This window comes from Chenopodium quinoa, unplaced genomic scaffold, assembly GCF_001683475.1.
Source record: "Chenopodium quinoa cultivar QQ74 unplaced genomic scaffold, ASM168347v1, whole genome shotgun sequence".
In the NCBI taxonomy this organism is placed as follows: Eukaryota; Viridiplantae; Streptophyta; class Magnoliopsida; order Caryophyllales; family Amaranthaceae; genus Chenopodium; species Chenopodium quinoa.
Window position 1 is genome coordinate 2,285,275 of NW_018744874.1, and position 18,018 is coordinate 2,303,292.

The 18,018-nt window shown below is 33.8% G+C and overlaps 2 protein-coding genes across 3 annotated transcripts; both read right to left on the reverse strand.

Annotated features, from left to right (window-relative positions):
• Positions 1-668: 668 nt before the first annotated feature.
• On the reverse strand, positions 669-6,528 carry LOC110705159 (protein DETOXIFICATION 46, chloroplastic-like). 2 transcript variants are annotated; one of them, XM_021883011.1, is made up of 15 exons: positions 6,054-6,528; positions 5,856-5,950; positions 5,149-5,257; positions 4,919-4,974; positions 4,248-4,303; positions 3,952-4,090; positions 3,692-3,829; positions 3,535-3,603; positions 3,322-3,432; positions 2,859-2,987; positions 2,676-2,753; positions 2,120-2,191; positions 1,944-2,006; positions 1,743-1,844; positions 669-1,446 (listed from the first exon to the last, which is right to left on the reverse strand). In XM_021883011.1, exons 1-14 carry the CDS (start codon positions 6,505-6,507, stop codon positions 1,743-1,745), a joined length of 1,671 nt encoding a protein of 556 aa, XP_021738703.1. In that variant the 5' UTR covers positions 6,508-6,528; the 3' UTR covers positions 669-1,446. The 2 variants fall into 2 exon arrangements, with proteins under 2 accessions (XP_021738703.1, XP_021738702.1); XM_021883010.1 differs by lacking the exon at positions 669-1,446 and having other exon boundaries at positions 1,454-1,844.
• Positions 6,529-7,979: 1,451 nt separating this feature from the next.
• LOC110704883 (protein DETOXIFICATION 46, chloroplastic-like) lies at positions 7,980-12,925 on the reverse strand. Its single transcript, XM_021882697.1, has 14 exons — positions 12,467-12,925; positions 12,272-12,370; positions 11,329-11,437; positions 11,105-11,160; positions 10,421-10,476; positions 10,068-10,206; positions 9,858-9,995; positions 9,699-9,767; positions 9,485-9,595; positions 9,058-9,186; positions 8,874-8,951; positions 8,372-8,443; positions 8,198-8,260; positions 7,980-8,098 (listed from the first exon to the last, which is right to left on the reverse strand). The coding sequence occupies exons 1-14, from the start codon at positions 12,923-12,925 to the stop codon at positions 7,997-7,999; spliced, it is 1,680 nt and encodes a 559-aa protein (XP_021738389.1). The 3' UTR covers positions 7,980-7,996.
• Positions 12,926-18,018: the final 5,093 nt, after the last annotated feature.

An 18,018-nucleotide genomic window follows, 5' to 3' on the forward strand; every position in this document is an offset into this window, starting at 1 on the left:
ACCCAAACCGAACCAAACCAACCCGCCAGCTAAACTAAACCGTTTCAATCCGAACCGCTCCAAACCGAAACCGACTCAAACCGAGGTCAAACCGAACCGCCAGACCGAAGTCCCACCCCTATGAATGATGAATGACTAGTACGTCCTTGGCATCTTTGGTCTATATAAATGTACATGTACATACGGAGTTATTGTGAATTTATAATCAATGAATATTTCGTGGATGGATGGACCTACTCGTTATTATTAGGGTTGTGTTATTGGGCATCAAGGTCGGAGAATTCTAATTTGAAAATTTTGGGTCGTGGTTTGGGTTTGAGGTTGCGCGTTGGGAATTAGATTGACTTGATTGTCAGACCCATGTTTTTATCGTGTCGGATCGTGTCGCGTTTTTTTAAATATTATTTTATGTCAAAGTGTTAAGAGTTTTGAGTTTTGACATGCCCATCTGTAGTAATCGTGCCTTTTGTATCTTGATTCAGCTTGTTAGGGCAGGCCGGTGCCATCTTTAAAAATTCTAATCCGACCACTTTTAAATCACGTCATGCTCATTATGAATAAATAAGGGAGGTGGGGTGGGGCGGAGTGGGCACTTAAGTAGTCATACTATGTAAAAGTACACCCAAACAATATAACCCAATTTGCTGACTTAAATGGTTAAATCATCAAAATTGTACCTAAAATTAGATGACTCAAATTGCAATTGATTTGAACCAAAATAAATTAAATACTTAGTATAATCGAAACTTATCTACTTTCCATAGTAAATTGATTTCCATTGAATCTGAAAATGACCCGATCCAAACAAAAATGATTGCTCTGTAACTCTCCAAAATCGAATGCTGTATTTCCTTTGTCACTTATATAGATTTTTTATAGCTCACGGGCCTTTCCCACACAAAAAGGCCAAAAAAAAGTACTTACATTATCAAGCATAACTTCACACCTCTCGTCCATTACGCCGTTTCGCACGCTTTCTATGGGACCATATATGATGATATTCAATTGTAACACCAAATACCAAGTAATCCAATTTCAGATTTGACCCAACATAATAAATTATTAATGCAAAACAAAACAATACACTAAGTCCCAATCCTCCCAAATATTAACCACTGATATTTCGAAACAAAGAACTTACAAAGTTTGGAAGCATGCCTCTTTTCTTCTTGCAAAGGTTGAACACGAGTTTTTTAAGACTGAATTCAGCTTCTTTAGTTGCCCCTTTTTTTTTTTCCTACAATCACCCCTAAACTTGTGTCGGTTCGCTTCACTAGTTTGTACTGAATTACTCCGTTTTTGTATCAGTTTGATGTTTATAATGGGTTTTTGATTGTGAGTTTTTGTATGCATGAATCAATGCAAAGTTGTGTTTACAAGTCGACTATTGGAGATTGTACATAACACGACAACTCGACAAGTCATGGGGTAAAAGGGGTGAATATTCTGCAAATGATCCCAAAAAAATGAATTATGATACTTGTAGTTGATTACAGTTCAGCTTAAGCTATATGTATACTCCCATCTCTGAGACTCTAATGTTAGAGTAACATTAGAGTCTCAGAGGATACAGTTGCAATTCTTGCAGACAGTATGGAATAAAAAAAATTTAATGTACGTAATAGTTTTTATGATTGTACAAACCCTGAAGCACCAAATTCATCTTACTTGAATTTGCTGAAGGTAGTTTAAGTGTTTAACCAATGAAAAGAATTTGCTGAAGGTGTTTGTTGAATCTTTACCTAAGCAACTTTAAGCTCGGCCAATCTCAAATAAGCAAGATCCTCTGAGAATAGTACGCCACTAGGAGAAAGAAGGCGTCTAAGAGAAATCAAGAAGCGTGCCTGTGTATTGTATGAGAGAAAATTGATCAGAAGATGCCTAATGACTTGCTCTGAACAGATATCAGTTACTTCATAATAAACTTGAGAAAAGAAAGGTACCCATTGAAATCCAACAAGGGCACTCCAACAGCCTAATAAGCCTAATCCTTGACTTCTCACGAGCTGTCAGATTTTGAACAAAGGCAGAAATATGCATCAATTTCACCCTAGGAGGAGAGGATAACAAATTTATGATTGTAAGATATTTTAAATACTAAGGAAGATCAGCAGAATACCAGTAATACAATTCCGCCTAAAGCGAAACATCCACTCATTGATACACTAATGAATTTGAGATCCCTGCCAGCCTTCACATGAAAAAAAGCAAAACATCTCAAATTTTTAATCTGTTACTTGATCATCATATCAATAGCTACAGAAATTAAACAAAAGACGACAATTAAGCAGCATGTGTCAAACGGGTCAGCAGAGTTGGGTTTGGGTCGATCATCATAGATTTCTGGATTTGAAGTGCTTATTTGCACCATAATTTAATGGGCTTTTGAAATGATATTCACATTTGGTCCTTTTTCTCAGTCAGGTTGAGGTCTGTAAAGCTCAATTTGTGGGAAAGAATTTTAGGCTAACTTTACAGGGACTTTCATATATCAAGATTACAAATTTACAAGTTAGATTTAGTCAGATTTAACCCGGTTAGGTCAACAATTGACAGGATGCCAGCCAACAAATTGAGTGTGATACTTTAATATACAGCTCTACAAGTGGAAAACTATATTCATCGCAATGAAAAAGATAATATTCAATGAAACAAGGAAGCAAGTTAGATTTTACCAGCAATGTACCCTCACAGGGGAGTATACAAGGTGTCACACTCAAAGCCAAGAAGAAACAAATCCAAACATTGCGCATCTGCATACAGAGACAATGCCGTTATTCCAAAGGATGTGGACATAGTTCAAAACCTTAAGACACCAAGATACAGAATGGGCGAGGAATGTAACAAATTCAACCAACCTCTCCTATCACTACTGTATCAGATGTGAAGAGATTTGGAACAACAAAAGGGACCGCAGTTGCGGCAGTTCCTAGAAGAAGTCCAAGAAACGCTCCTATTATCAGAAGAGACTTCAATAGAGATCTCGCCTGTTTGTAAAAACAAACTACATGAAACTTAGGATATCTTTAAAACCTTAAATGGAAATAAGGAATGATTTCAAGATTTTGGCTGTACCTACTGCATATAATGTATTGATGTTAAAGTTATACCAACAAATAAGGCACATTCGGTATATTCTCCAATATCTCACACTTTCCATTTCAGTCAAAAAATTAAAAAAGGTTAACATTCCTTCTATTCTCATCACATGGGTGAACATTCTCATCCCTCTCTTCAACACATGAGTTAATAAGTGTTTCATTACAGCTATTGAAAAACAACAGGAGGATTTGTAATGACAATGTCATGGATAACAATTACCTTTACTAAACTTCGGTTGGCTCCATACAATAGCTCGGGCATAAATGATTGTGCAGTTTGAGAAAGGGGCTCACCCCATACTGAACATATGCCAAATATATTAAGCAACACCTACACAGCAGTCAGTCAGTTGAGAGCATATAACCTGTTTGCTAGGAGTCTGCAATTAAAATAGAATTGGAGATCCCTGAACATTAGGCAGTTTTAGCTCACCTGATGAGCAGCCACTACATGCGAACCCATAGACGTAGCAAAATATATAAGTAGACCGTAGAAGCCCACCTGACACGAAATGGGATAGCTTACATAAATTAATTAGGAGTAAAAAAAAATGCTAGGATCAGATGTGAAGTTACTATAATGGTCAAACCTTAGAAACCATGGTTACAAAGACGGGGGCAGCAATCCCTGCTATCACTTGCAGTTCAGCAGTTGATGGAACTGAAAAGGAATACCCATTGTAACCTTTTCTATTCAAACCATCAATCATCACATAAGCTGCAGCAATCTGAAAGATCATTCCCACGATTTAAAAAATGGTGAATACAAACATGTAGACAATGGAATGATGAAACGACTGAATTGGTTAAACATTGATACATAAACAAAGATTTTAATCAGTTAACACACTTGTGATGCTGCAGTAGCCCACGCTGCACCAGCTATTCCATAATTTAAGAAGGTACAAAGTACTATATCACCAAGGCCATTGAGAGCACTGGCAATGAGCAGGGCCTTCAATGGTCCCAGCGAATCTTTCATGCCTAGACTGGAAATTAGAGGCAGGACATCAACACATTAGCATATAATTAGGCTTTTTGTTGATAAACAAGAAATATAACATGCTTCATAATTGCGTGTTTTTGTAGGCCAGGTGCTAAAAGCAACCGATTATATAAAGGTAAATAATATGCAGTGTGTTTTACCTGGCACTCTGAGCAACATAGCCAACAAGAATGGCAGGCCATGCTAAGGCACGAATCTATCAACCCATGCAAAAAAAAAAAACGATTAAGCTGAAGGAAACTTATGTGCCAGATAAATTTGGTATTAAAAAAATATAAGATGTGAGTGTACAGTTACTTGAAAGACATAAAAAAAAATTGAAAAACATTTAATAGGGCATGAGTTCACTTGCATCCTTGTTGAACATTTATGAGTCAGAAAAACAAGTTACTACAATGGTAGTGAAGTTTATTCAAATGTTGATTTTGCAAAGCATGATTGTCAGCAACTTATCGAAAGAACATAAATAATTGTTTAGTGCGAAGAAAAGACATTGTTACTCATTATAAAGGGTCTCCAGTTTTTCCCATTCACAGTCTAAAAAATACTTAATAGATGTAAGTTGAGAAAGAAGAGCTTATATTCAAATTAGGAATGCACAAATTTCCTACCAACTACTTAAGATATGTCATATATATACCATATCTTATTTGGGAGTATTTGAGCACTAAAAGCATAGTGAAATTATTAGCATTTCTGAGTGTTCTGACAATGCTCCTATTCAGATGAACATTGCACATTATCAATTACACAACATCCTCTAATTCCTAAGCAAAGTAAACAGATAGAACACATATCAAAAGTAACAAACCTGTATATACGAATTCGCAGCAGATACAAGATTCACATTCTTAACTCCCACAAAAGCTGAACAAAAACACGGAGATATGAAAAATGAGATGGTGGCAGTCTGGTGATGGTGAAACAACACAATCTACTCAACAGCGGAAATCAAAATCAAGACAGAAAAATAAGGTGTTTTAATTAGAAGTTGGCAGGTGGACGTGGTAGCAACAAAGTTCCTGTACCAGTTTCAATTACCAGTTAAAGCCCATTCACCGAAGCCTTTTGTCAGCAAAAACAACAGCAATCCACTTGCCAGACTGATGAATAGTAACATGGATATCTGATGCTGCACTTGATCCTCATCCTGTTTCAATTACATGCAAGTGGATCGTGACTTTGTGTGCAATATTAAACAGCAATTACAAATCACACTATATGCATATTAGTAGATGGCACAGGCTAATTTGATAGTCAGTGTTGTTCACAGATAGTTCCAATTCCCACCAACATTGGTACTCCGTATCAAGTATGGCATGTGTATGTAGTCTATGTTTGATGTAGTTAACGTTAACAATCATTATGCCTAATGAAAAAATATCCAAAAATATCAAATAGATACATTTCATTCTTGAGTAACTAAAACTAATTGGACATTAATAATAATAAGAATACCAATACTGCAACAGTTCTGATCTTTCAAAGCCTTACAAAACTTACAACCCATTGGATCATTGGTAATAAATGGACGTAATAAGAACAAATTTGTACATAATTTTGTCAGAATAATCAAATATTCATTCTCATTAAAATAAACAATATCTCATTCCTTGATAACTCAACATCACAAATCAAAGTTACTAAACCTGCCCTTTCAACAACTGACATATAATTAATCAATGACAAACTATTACAATTTGGTAAGCACATAAAAGTAAGAACTATAAGATGGTAAAGCAAATGACCTTTTGAGCTAGTGAAGTAGCAACCATATTGGAAGTTGCAACTGAAATAAACATAAACACAAATCCAACATAATCACATAGTACAGTTGCTGGACCTGCCCATTTATTAACATATAAAATCAATCACCATTATATTAAATCAACTTTATAATCATAATCATTATTTAAAAAAAAAAAAAAAATCAAAATCAAAATTACCTAAAGCAGCTAGCTCAAGAGAGCTGCCTTGGCCAATAACAGCAGTATCAATGAGACTCATCAAAGGCCCACAAATCCAAAGCCCAGTAGCAGGCCCAGAAAACTTAATAATCTCAATCATTTGATCCCATGTACTTTGATTAGCAAATTCTTCAGCTTCATTAGTGGGTTCTGAAAATTGAAGGTTTTGAATTTCTGGGTTAGTCTCAAAACTAGTAATTTCGGGCTCTGGTTCATGGGTTTGAAGATTATCACCCAGAAAATCTTGGCTAGGGCTAATGCAGCCATTTTTCTGCAAATTTCTGGGAATTGGATGGAATTCAGGAAAGCATAAATTGAAGGGTTTGAGGAAGGATTTAGGGCGCTGCAAATTGGATGAGAAAGATATATGTTTAATTGTGGGAATATTGATTTGAATGTTAAGAGAAGGGGAAAGTATGGCTTTGAGTTGCATTTTGGCTGGTGTATTATTGTCAAAAGAATTGGAGAAAGATTTGAAAAGTGGAATGGTGATAACGGAATAAACTGATATATTGCAAGTGAAGTAATAGAAGTCGAATTTTGTGGAGCTAAGCAAGTGAGGATGTAAGTTGCATGGACCATTTGGAGTATTGAAGTTAGTTGGTTCAATACTCCAAAATGATTAAAAAAAATCAAATCAATTATGATTAAGGGTTCTTTTTTTTTTTTTTTTTTTGGGTGGAATAGATGATTAAGGTGTTTCTCTTTGGGTAGAGCCGTAGAGGCGATCATGAGTCGAGTTCGGGTCGTGCTTGCCAAAAAAAAAAAAAAAACACGTGACGTTGGACTGGGTCAAGTTGAAAATGCTTGCCCAAAACCTGTAAATTTTAATCAGGCCATTTTGGAAAAAAAAAAAAAAAAAAAAAAAAAAAAAAAAAAACACTAGAATTTAATTTTAAAATGTTTATCCATAGCCCACCTAAAAACCGGGTTGAGTCCATCTTAATCACCTCTATTTTTGGGTCACGATCTACTTTGAGAGTAAAATAGTGTATGTTTATCTTTTCGGTATATTTGATTTTTCCGGTTTTATTATGTAGGTTGAGAAGTAATTTATCATAAGCATGATTTTATCAATTAATAGAGTTTATCAATCAAAGCTTTTAATAGAGAATTCGAAACTGGCCCCTCAATGGAGAAAGAGAAACACACAAGTAGTTTCAATAGAGAAATCAAAATTCTCAAACATCTTCAATGGAGTAGGACGAGAAATCCTGCCCTTTTGGCCTTTTTAGGTTAACCACTAATCTTCACTATTGCATCCACTCCAACCCCTCTTGGCGTTAGTCTCTCTGTCATTGCATGTTTATTAAGGGGTTGTTCATTATTTATTTTTTATTTTTTTTTTCGGATCCTAAAACAAAACTGTGGTAACCATAGTTTATGTATTATTTTACTTGTGATTTTGCAACTATTTACCTGTTTTTATCTTCTTGCAAAGGTTGAACACTTGAGTTTTTTAGGATTGAATTGAGCTTCTTTTGTTGCTATTTTTGCTTAAATCACCCCTAAACTTGTGTTGGTTTGTTTCATTAGTTTGTACCAAATTACTCCGTTTTTGTATCAGTATAATGTTTCAAGGTTGTGTTTACAATTCGACTAGAGATCCAACATACGGAGTAAGTACATAACACAATGTAAATGGGGTAGAGGGGGATTTTCTGCAAAGTTAATCAAATACATAGATCATGATATTTAATTACATTTCACCTTAAGCTACATATATACTTCTATCTCTGAAACTCTAATGTTAGAAATATCAGAGAATACAGTTGCAATTCTTGCAAAGAACTACTATGGAATAATTTTTATGATTGTACATACCCTGATTCCTGCAACATCAAATTTATCCTTACTCGAAGTTGTTGAAGGTAGTTTAACCAATGAAAAGAATTTTTTGAAGGTGTTTGTTGAATCTTTACCTAAGCTACCTTAAGCTCAGCCAATCTGAAACAGTCAAGATCCTCTGAGAATAATACACCACTAGGAGAAAGAAGGCGTCTTAGAGAAATCAAGAATCGTGCCTGCGTATTGTATCAGAGAAAATTGATCAAAAGATGTCAAATGAATTGCTCTGCACAAATATGAGTTACTCCATAACAAACTTGAGAAAAGAAAGGTACCCATTGAAATCCAACAAGGGCACTCCAACAGCCTACTAAACCTACTCCTTGACTTCTCACGAGCTCTCAAATTATAAACAAAGGCAGGAATATGCATCAATTTCACTCGAGAAGAGGGTAACAAATTTTGTGATTGTATGATATTTGCAATGCTAAGGAAGATCAGCAAGATACCAGTAATACAAGTGCGCCCAAAGCAAAACATCCGCTCATTGATATACTAATGAATTTGAGATCCCTGCCAGCCTGCACATGAAAAATAAAAGGTATCTCAAATTCCTAATGTGTTACTTGATCATCAGATCTATAGTTAACAAAATCAAATGCAAAGCACCAATGAAGCAGCATGTATCAATTGGGTCAGCAGAGTTGGCTTTGGGTCTATCATTATAGATTTCCGGAGTTGAAGTGCATATATGCACCAATATTTATTAGGCTTTTGAAATGACATTCATATTTGGTCTTCTTTTTTTTTTCAGTCAGGTTTAGGTCTGTGAAGCTCAACTTTAGGGATTTTGTCGGGTTTTACCCAGTTGAATCAATAATTTGACAGGTTGCCAGTCAACAAATTGAGTGTGATACTTCTAGATATAGCTCTACAAGTGGAATACTATATTCATAGCAATGAATTAGATAAATATACAATAAAACAAGGAAGCAAGTTGGATTTTATTACCAGCAATGTACCCTCACAGGGGAGTATACAAGGAGTCACACTCAAAGCAAGGAAGAAGCAAATCCAAACATTGCGCATCTGCATACATAAACAACTTTCGTTATTGCAATGGAAGTAGGCATAGCTCAAAACCTCAAGATACCTAGATACAGAATGGGCAAAGATTGTAACAAATTCAACCAACCTCTCCTATCACTACTGTATCAGATGTGAAGAAATTAGGAACAACAAAGGGGACAGAAGTTGCAGCAGTTCCTAGAAGAAGTCCAATGGATGCTCCTAATATCAAAAGAGACTTCAATAGAGATCTCGCCTGTTTGTAAAAACAAACTACATGAAATTAAGATATCATTAAAACCTTAAATGGAAACAAGAAATATGTCTTCATGATTTTGACAGTACCTACTGCATATAATGTATTGATGTTAAATGTATACCAACAAAGAAGGCACTCTGTATATTTTTAACAAGGTTAACATTCCTTCTGTTCTCCTCATCACATGGGGGGACATTGTCATCCCTCTTCAACACATGAGTTGATAAGTGTTTCATTAAAGCTATTGACAAACAACAGGAGGATTCCTAATTACAATGTCATGGATAACAATCACCTTTACTAAACTTCGGTTGGCTCCATACAGTAGCTCGGGCATAAATGATTGTGCAGTTTGAGAAAGGGGCTCACCCCATACAGAACACATGCCAAATATATTAAGCAACACCTACACAGCAGTCAGTTGATCGAATACATTTAACCTGATTGATAGGAGTCTGCAATCAAAATTAAAATTGAAAATCACTGGACATTAGGCAGGTTTAACTTACCTGATGAGCAGCCACTACATGCGTACCCATAGACGTAGCAAAATAAATAAGTAGACCATAGAAGGCCACCTGTTACAAAATAGGATAGCTTCCACATAATTGATTTGGAATTAAAAAAAAAATGATGTGATCAAATGTGAAATTACTATAACGGTAAACCTTTGAAAACATGGTTACAAAGATGGGGGCAGCTATCCCAAATATCTCTTGCAATTCAGCAAGTGATGGAGCTGAAAAGGAATACCCATTGTATCCTTTTCTATTCAAAGCATCAATCATCACATAAGCTGCAACAATCTGAAAAAAAAAATGGTGAATACAAATATGTAGACAATGGAATGATGAAACGATTATATCCAGTTAACACACTTGTGATACTGCAGTTGCCCACGCTGCACCATCTATTCCATAATTTAAGAATATACAGAGTACTATATCACCAATTCCACTGAGAGCAGTGGCAATGAGCAATGCCTTCAATGGCCCCAGGGAATCTTTCATGCCTAGACTGGAAATTAGAGGCAGGACATCAATACATTAGCAATTTTTAAGGTAAGAAATATAACCATTAGGAATGCCTCCTCACAAAAATTGAGGCTTTTTGTAGATAAACAAGAAAATACAGACATACTTAATACAACAAATTTCAATTGCATATTTTTGAAGGCCAGGTGCTAAAAGCAACTGATTATAAATGGTAAATAATATGCAGTGCGTTTTACCTGGCACTCTGAGCGACATAGCCAACAAGAATGGCAGGCCATGCTAAAGCACGAATCTATCAACCCATGCAAAAACAAAATTAGCTACAAGAGTACAACAAATAAGCTGAAGGAAACTTATGAACCAGAAAACTATGGGGGAAGGGGAAAAAAAAAGTGAGTGTATGATTACTTCAAAGAACAATATATTAAAAACATTTAATAGAGCAAGAGTTCACTTGCCTCCTTATTGAACATTTATGGATCAGAAGAACAAGCTACTACAATGGTTGCAAAATTTATTCAAATTTTAATTTTGCAAAGCACTATTTTCAGCAACTTATCGAAAGAACAAATAATCATTGGTGCAAAAAGAAGACATTATAACTCATCATAAAGGGTCACCAGTTTTTCCCATTCCCAGTCTATAAAATTCTTGATAAATGTAAGGTGAGAAAGAAGGGCTTATATTCAAATTAGGAATGCACAAATTTTCTACAACCTACTTAAGATATGTCATATACTTCGTACCATAATTTATTTGGGAGTATTATAGCACTAAAAGCATAGTGAAATTCATTAGTACTTCCGACTGTTCTGACAAAATTCCTATTAAGACGAACATTGCACATCATCACATGCATAAAATCCTCTCATTCCTCAGCAGAGCAAAACAGAAAGAACACATATCAAAAGCAGACAAACCTGTAGATAAGAGTTCGCAGCAGATACAAGATTCATATTCTTCGCTCCTACAAAAGCTGATAGAAAACACCGAAACATGACAAATGAAATGGTGGCAGTCAGGGGAAAATCAACTACCACAATCTTCCCAACAGCGAAAATCGAAATCAAGACAGAAAAATAAGGTACTTTCATGAGAAGTTGGTACATGGTAGCAACAAAGTGCCTGTACCAGTTTCAATTACCAGTTAAAGCCCATTTACCGAAGCCTTTTGTCAGTATAAACAACAGCACTCCACTTGCCAAACTTATGAATAGTAACATGGATATCTGATGCTGCACTTGATCCTCATTCTGTTTCAGTTACATGCAAGTGAATCATGATCTTGCGTGTTTACACTATAAGCAGATTACAGTCTGAAATTCTGAACAGATAGTCCTTGTTGTTCTCAGATAGTTCAAATTCTCGCCAACATTGATATGAAGTATGGCACGTGTATGTTAATGTTTGAGTAGTTGACATTTAACAATCATCAACATGACAAATGAAAATTTATCCAAAAATATCAAATACTACCTCCTTACATATTATTTGCAACGATTTGACATAAAGTAGAGAGGAAAAATGTCTAATCGTTGCAAATAATATGTAACGGAGGTAGTAGAAAAATTTCATTCTCGAGTAATTAAAACTTAAGTGGACATTGATATTAATAAGAATCACAATACTGCAACAATTTTGATCTTTCAAAATCTTAAAATACTAAAAGCCTGTTTGGCCAGTTGATCACTAGTGATAGATGGACGTGATAAGAACGAATTTGTACATAATGCTAGATCACCCCAAATTATCTCTTATTCTTCACATATTTCATTACCAAAACAGAAAAACATTTCCTTACAGAAAAACAAAAGGCTGGGGATGAGATTGCATTACTGTGGACATTAAGATGTTACCTAGCTTGTCATATTACACTAAAATTCATTCGCATTACTACTATTTATGATCGGCTACCAAACAGGACGTTAGGATAAACAATATCTCATTCCTTGATAACACAACGTAATCACATATCACAGTTGCCAAATTTGCCTATTCAACACTTGATAAATTATTAATCAATGGCAAACAATAACAATTTGGTATAACACAAAAAAGAAAGAATTATAAGATGGTAAAGCAATTACCTTTTGAGCTAGTGAAGTAGCAACCATATTGGAAGTTGCAACTGAAAGAAACATAAACACATATCCAACATAGTCACATAGTACAGTTAGTTGCTGGACCTGCCCATTTAACATATATAATCAATCACCATTATATATAATAGAAGTATATGTAATAATAAATTAATCACCATTATATTCATAATTTAATAAAACCCCAAATAAAAAACCAAAATTACCTAAAGCAGCAAGTTCAAGAGAGCTGCCTTGGCCAATAACAGCAGTATCAATGAGACTCATCAAAGGCCCACAAATCCAAAGCCCAGTAGCAGGCCCAGAAAACTTAACAATCTCAATTATTTGATCCCATGTACTTTGATTAGCAAATTCTTCAGCTACATTTGTGGGTTTTAAAGGTTGAAGGTTATGAATTTCTGGGTTAATGTCGGATTCTGGTTCATGGGTTTGAAGATTTTCACCCAGAAATTCTTGGCTAGGACTAATGCAACCATATTTCTGCAAATTTCTGGGAATTTGATGGGATTTAGGAAAGCATAAATTGAAGGGCTTAAGGGAGGTTTTAGGGTGCCGAAAATTGGAGAAAGAAAATTGTTTGATCATGGGAATTTTGATTTGAATGTTAGGAGAAGGGGAAATTATGGCTTTGAATTGCATTTTGGCTGGTAATTTGCTGATACTATAGAATTGGAGGAAATTTTGAAAAATAAATAAATTAATGGTGATTAGTTGATTACTGAAATAATGCAAGTATGCAAATGAAGTACGGGAAAAAAAAGTACGATTGAAGAAGGTCGTGGAGCTAAGCAAATGAGGATGTAGAAGTTGCATGTACGGAGTACCATTTGTAATTTGGAATTTAGTGCTGAAGTTAGTTGGTTCAATACTTCCTTCAAAAAAAAAAAAAAAAAAAAAAAATTTCTATGTTATGTACTTCAAGTTCTTTTGTTTCTAATCTGTATCCATGCTTTTCAAAGTTATAAGCTGTGTCCTCTACCTCACGATATTTTATTGACAATACTCTTTGACAGTTATTTTCGTTAACAAAAGTTAAGTTATATATCAACAATGGTGTCGTGGCGTTATTAATTTGACATATGTCATATTCTAATTGGTTTAACACTTTAAAAAAAATTAAAAATCAAAAAAATAAAATAATAATAATAATAATAAAAAAAAAATTATTGTTATTGTTAATAAAAATTAGTGAGGTTGAGGGCACAGCTTAGACATTTCAAAAAGCAGCTTAGAAACCGAAGAATTTTGGGGGCATAACTTAGAAAAAAACCCAAAAAAAAAAGTTGGTTCAAAACTCCAAATGATTAAATGCCTTTTAATCGAGAAAAACTTTTGTATACATTCGGTTTACACTAATATTAGTATCTATCAAGCGATATAAGGGTAACTTTTAGCTAAATTTAGGGTAACTTTTAGCTAAATTTAGGGTAACTTTTTTTTTTTTTTTTTTTGGTAACTTTAAACATAATATTACCTTCGATTTTTTTTAGTTGTAACTGTGGAATATTTTATATCTCTCAAATAATACTCTAAAGTTGCAACGAAAAAAAAAATCAGAGCTAGGCCTGTTCACATTTAGTGAACTGAACTGAACTGATTGAAGCTGAATTGAACTGAAATGAATATTTTATGAGAGAAGAAAACTAGGAGCGGGACTGAACTGAACTGAAATTAAGTAAATGTGAACATGCTCGTAGTATAATTTTTATATAAATAGACAACAAGAAAAGTTTTATAAAGGTAATTTAATTACATTCAATCACTAATAATTAATTTTTAGCCATTTAAAATTTGATACTTTACTAATAAAAAATAAATAATTTTTATTTGTATTGGGTTACTTTTATTTATTTCAAGAGTAACTTTTGATTATTTTAAGATATCTTTATAATAGATGTACAATAATTATTATACACCCGATTTTAAAAAAAAATTGTGTTTAATTAAAGTATATTGGAGGATCCAAGGGCATTTCGAGGATTAGGAGGGTTCCTAATAAAGCGCCTTGACTTGTCAGGTGCATTAGTGGCCTTGCTGTAACATGTAGGCCTTAGCTAGCTTTTTTTGTTTAGTAGTTGTAGCATTTTTGTTCGTTTTTTAGGCTTGCCCCTCGTGTGCACCAAATATATATATATATATATATATATATATATATATATATATATATATATATATATATCAAATCAATCACGATTAAGGCCCTGTTTTCTTCATCTTAATTTTAGTTCAATTTAGTTCAGTTCATTTCAATTCAATTCAGTTCCTAATTTCCTTCTTTTATAAACATTTCAGCTCTATTCAATTCAATGTAGCTCCAATTAGTTTAGTTTTGTTGTTTTCAGTAAATCAAACATAGGCCCTATGTTATTTCTTTTGGCCACTAGTAGAGGCGAGCATGATAATAGAGTAAGGGTCAAGCTTAAAGGATTTTTAATAGACGGGGCCTCTTATGGACAGGGCCCTTATAGGATATGGTCAATATAGGGCCAAAACGTTTTTCCAATTTAATTGATAAAGAAAATAGATAATGTAAAAATAATTACATAGATAAATATGTATTCATATATACTTTGGTTTTGTCCAATATTTATTTTAATTGATATTTTGTAGGTCTGTCCTTTAGCGACATGCGACCGCATAGGCCCGACCACGATATTAACCCTATGAAATGTGACCCTCCTTGACCTGACCTGCATCGACCTTGACCTACCCCGCCCAATAATCAAGTCTACTGCAAAATATATTGTTTTCTTACTATTTCACTATGCAAACACCAAATATATCCCTATTGACATTTTCATTATAAACACAAGTTTTGTTCATTTAATATGATTTTTATAGTCACTTTTCACCTTTTCCTTAAAAAAAAAATATAGTTACTTTTCACCTTTTGATGACCCTTTTTTTTTTAATAATTAATCTCGTCTATCCTCATGTTGCATATATACAAGCCAGATACAACCATACATCTAAAGTAGATGAGTTGTATACTTGCATTTTTGACTTAAGACTATGCTTGATGGGCTCACCTAAATTACTGTAAATTGTTTGGAATTTGCCAAGTTCGGGGCTTAGGAACTAGTGTAATACCCCGTATTTTTATGTATTTTTATAAAGTATTTAAGTATTAATAAAATGTATTATCAAGGGCTCAAGTATTTTAATTAAATATTTTAAAGGGTTAAAGTATTTTAAATATAAAGTTTTATAAAAGTAAAATATGTTTTGGGCCAAATGTTTATTAATTATTGGGCAATGTAAATTATTCCTACATACTCTTATTGGAATAACCCATTCTAAAACCCATAACATAAGCCCTATCCCATAACTCAAGCCCACATTTTTATAAGCCCAAATTTAACCCTACACTCTCTACTCTATAAATACCCCATGAATCCCCAAAAATTTCTCACACAAAAAGGTTAGTTTTATTTTCTCACTCCTTTGTTTTATTAATTTGTGTAATTATAATTATTGATTTATGGGTTTTGATTTTATTGTTTGAAATTAATTTAATTAGTATCAAATTGTATGTTGATGATTAAACTTTATAATTTTCAGATTTTATAAATTTTATAACCTAGGGTTTTTTATTTAATTATTGAAAATCATGATTTTAGGGTTTGTATGAATAATTGATTTAGGGCTTTTATAGTTAAGGTGTTTTTAACACCGAGGGATAGGATTTTTGGCGCATTATGCGTTCAAGGTGTCTTTGACACTGAGGTAGAATTAAAAAGGGTTCAATATTAAATAATATGTGGTCACTAAGTATTCAAGAATTAATTTGGTATGTTTGGTTGATTGAATAATTATTGTTGATTGTTTTATGATGCTTTGAGAGTCATCACCAAGTCCAATAAAAGGTAAATAACGTAAAGTGAAAGAGATTACGCACTAAAACTCTTGGAACGTATATACCTTGAGTATGAACAATAGGGGGAGTTATGGGGTTTTATATTTAACCATAACTTCTAATGGAGTACAAGACGCTGTACATTCCTTTTTATTTATTATTATGCGCAGGAATTCCGCCACCTTTGAGTGGTTTTGTCGCTGGCACGGTTAGTTCCCGTGTCAGTTAACCTCAAATTTATTTGGGGGAGGTTAGTAGGAGGAAACCCGTTCGATGCGTAATCAACGCTAAATGAATTATTTAGTGTCTAGTTAATGTGTCTTGTTGATTGTTGTGTGTGCTTGTAAACAGGTGCAATGAGGTAAGTGTGTGTTGATAGGTGAAAGCATGTTAGTGTGTTTAATTACGCTTATGTACTCAACTTTGCTGATTGTGTGTGTTTGTGTGTTTGGCCATGTCTTTACTTTGGCCCTACGACGACCCATTTTCTAATGGCGAGTAGTGGGGACAAGTAGAGAGGAGGTTTTCAGGTGATGAAGCATATTCATGAATGGGCATGGGTGAAGAGCGAATCATGCTAGTTTCTATAAGTATATGATGTGTTTAACGCTTTAATTATTTTTGATATTATTATCATGCATGACTAACGCAAAAGTTTTAAAGTCGGTTTGGTTTTAATAAGGGCCTACAATGGTTCCAAGTTGTAGGATGGTTTTATTTTACTTCGTTTGACTTTGGTTTTGACTTTACTTTCGTTGGTTGACTTTTGAAGTTGACTTGTTTTGAATGGATTTGAAATTAGTCTTCCGCTGTGTGTCTTTGATGGTTGCCTTAGCCGTTTTCACGGTGGCGGTAATATCTTAGATATTCCTATTTAAATTTTTAAACAGGGCAAAACAAATATTTTAAAAGAAAAGAATTTCTAGGGTGTTACAACTAGGGCCATGATCGTAAGATACACAAGGCTAAATTTGGTTTGACCAAAAAAAAAAAAAACAAAAAAAAAACATGATTTTCAAGGGAATACATAATTTAATATGGAGTAATTGATAGTTCAATCTACTTTTTGGAAAAAAATACTACCTCCGTTACATATTATTTGCAACGATTTGACATAAAGTAGATAGAAAAAATGTCTAATCATTGCAAATAATATGAAACGGAGGTAGTATACTGTACTCATATTACTTTGTAGTTTTTATATATAACTAGTCAACAATTAATTATCGAATGAGTGCTATAATTTGTCTAATTTCACATCTAACGACCCTTTAATAGCTAACTACGAGCTGAATATTTCCATAATATTCCCTAAGAGTTCTCAAAATATTCCCAAAGATTTCACTAGAAACTCATAGCCATTTTTTTTTTTAAGAAAAACATCGATCGAGATAATATTTATTTATTTATTTTTTGGTGCGAAAGAGGAGCAAGCCCCAAAGAAAAATAACTAAAACACAAAAAATAAGAAAACATAACAAAAAGGAAAGAAAAACAAAAAAAAAAACAATAAAAAGACTCCACGACGCTACTTCAATCCCTATTAGAAGGGTTAAGTCTCACCCGAGCCACTCTACTCAAATCCTCCAATAAAACAGCACGAAAATCCCTTGAGATCGTTGAGAAAATCACCATATCAAGATAAATTAATTAATAGCCAAAACATCTGAAAAATATTGTTTAGACTTTAGATCAAATTTTATAATTTGGAGTAATTTTCTTTTGTACTCGTAAGTTGGTTTGAGACTTTGGGCCTTAAAAAAATAAACATTCGAGATCTCCCACGAACTCGCGTTCCACGTTCTCCCTCCAAACCAAACAGACTCTCAAACCCAAAAACACAACTCACATTTTACTTATTAATAAATTAAATAAT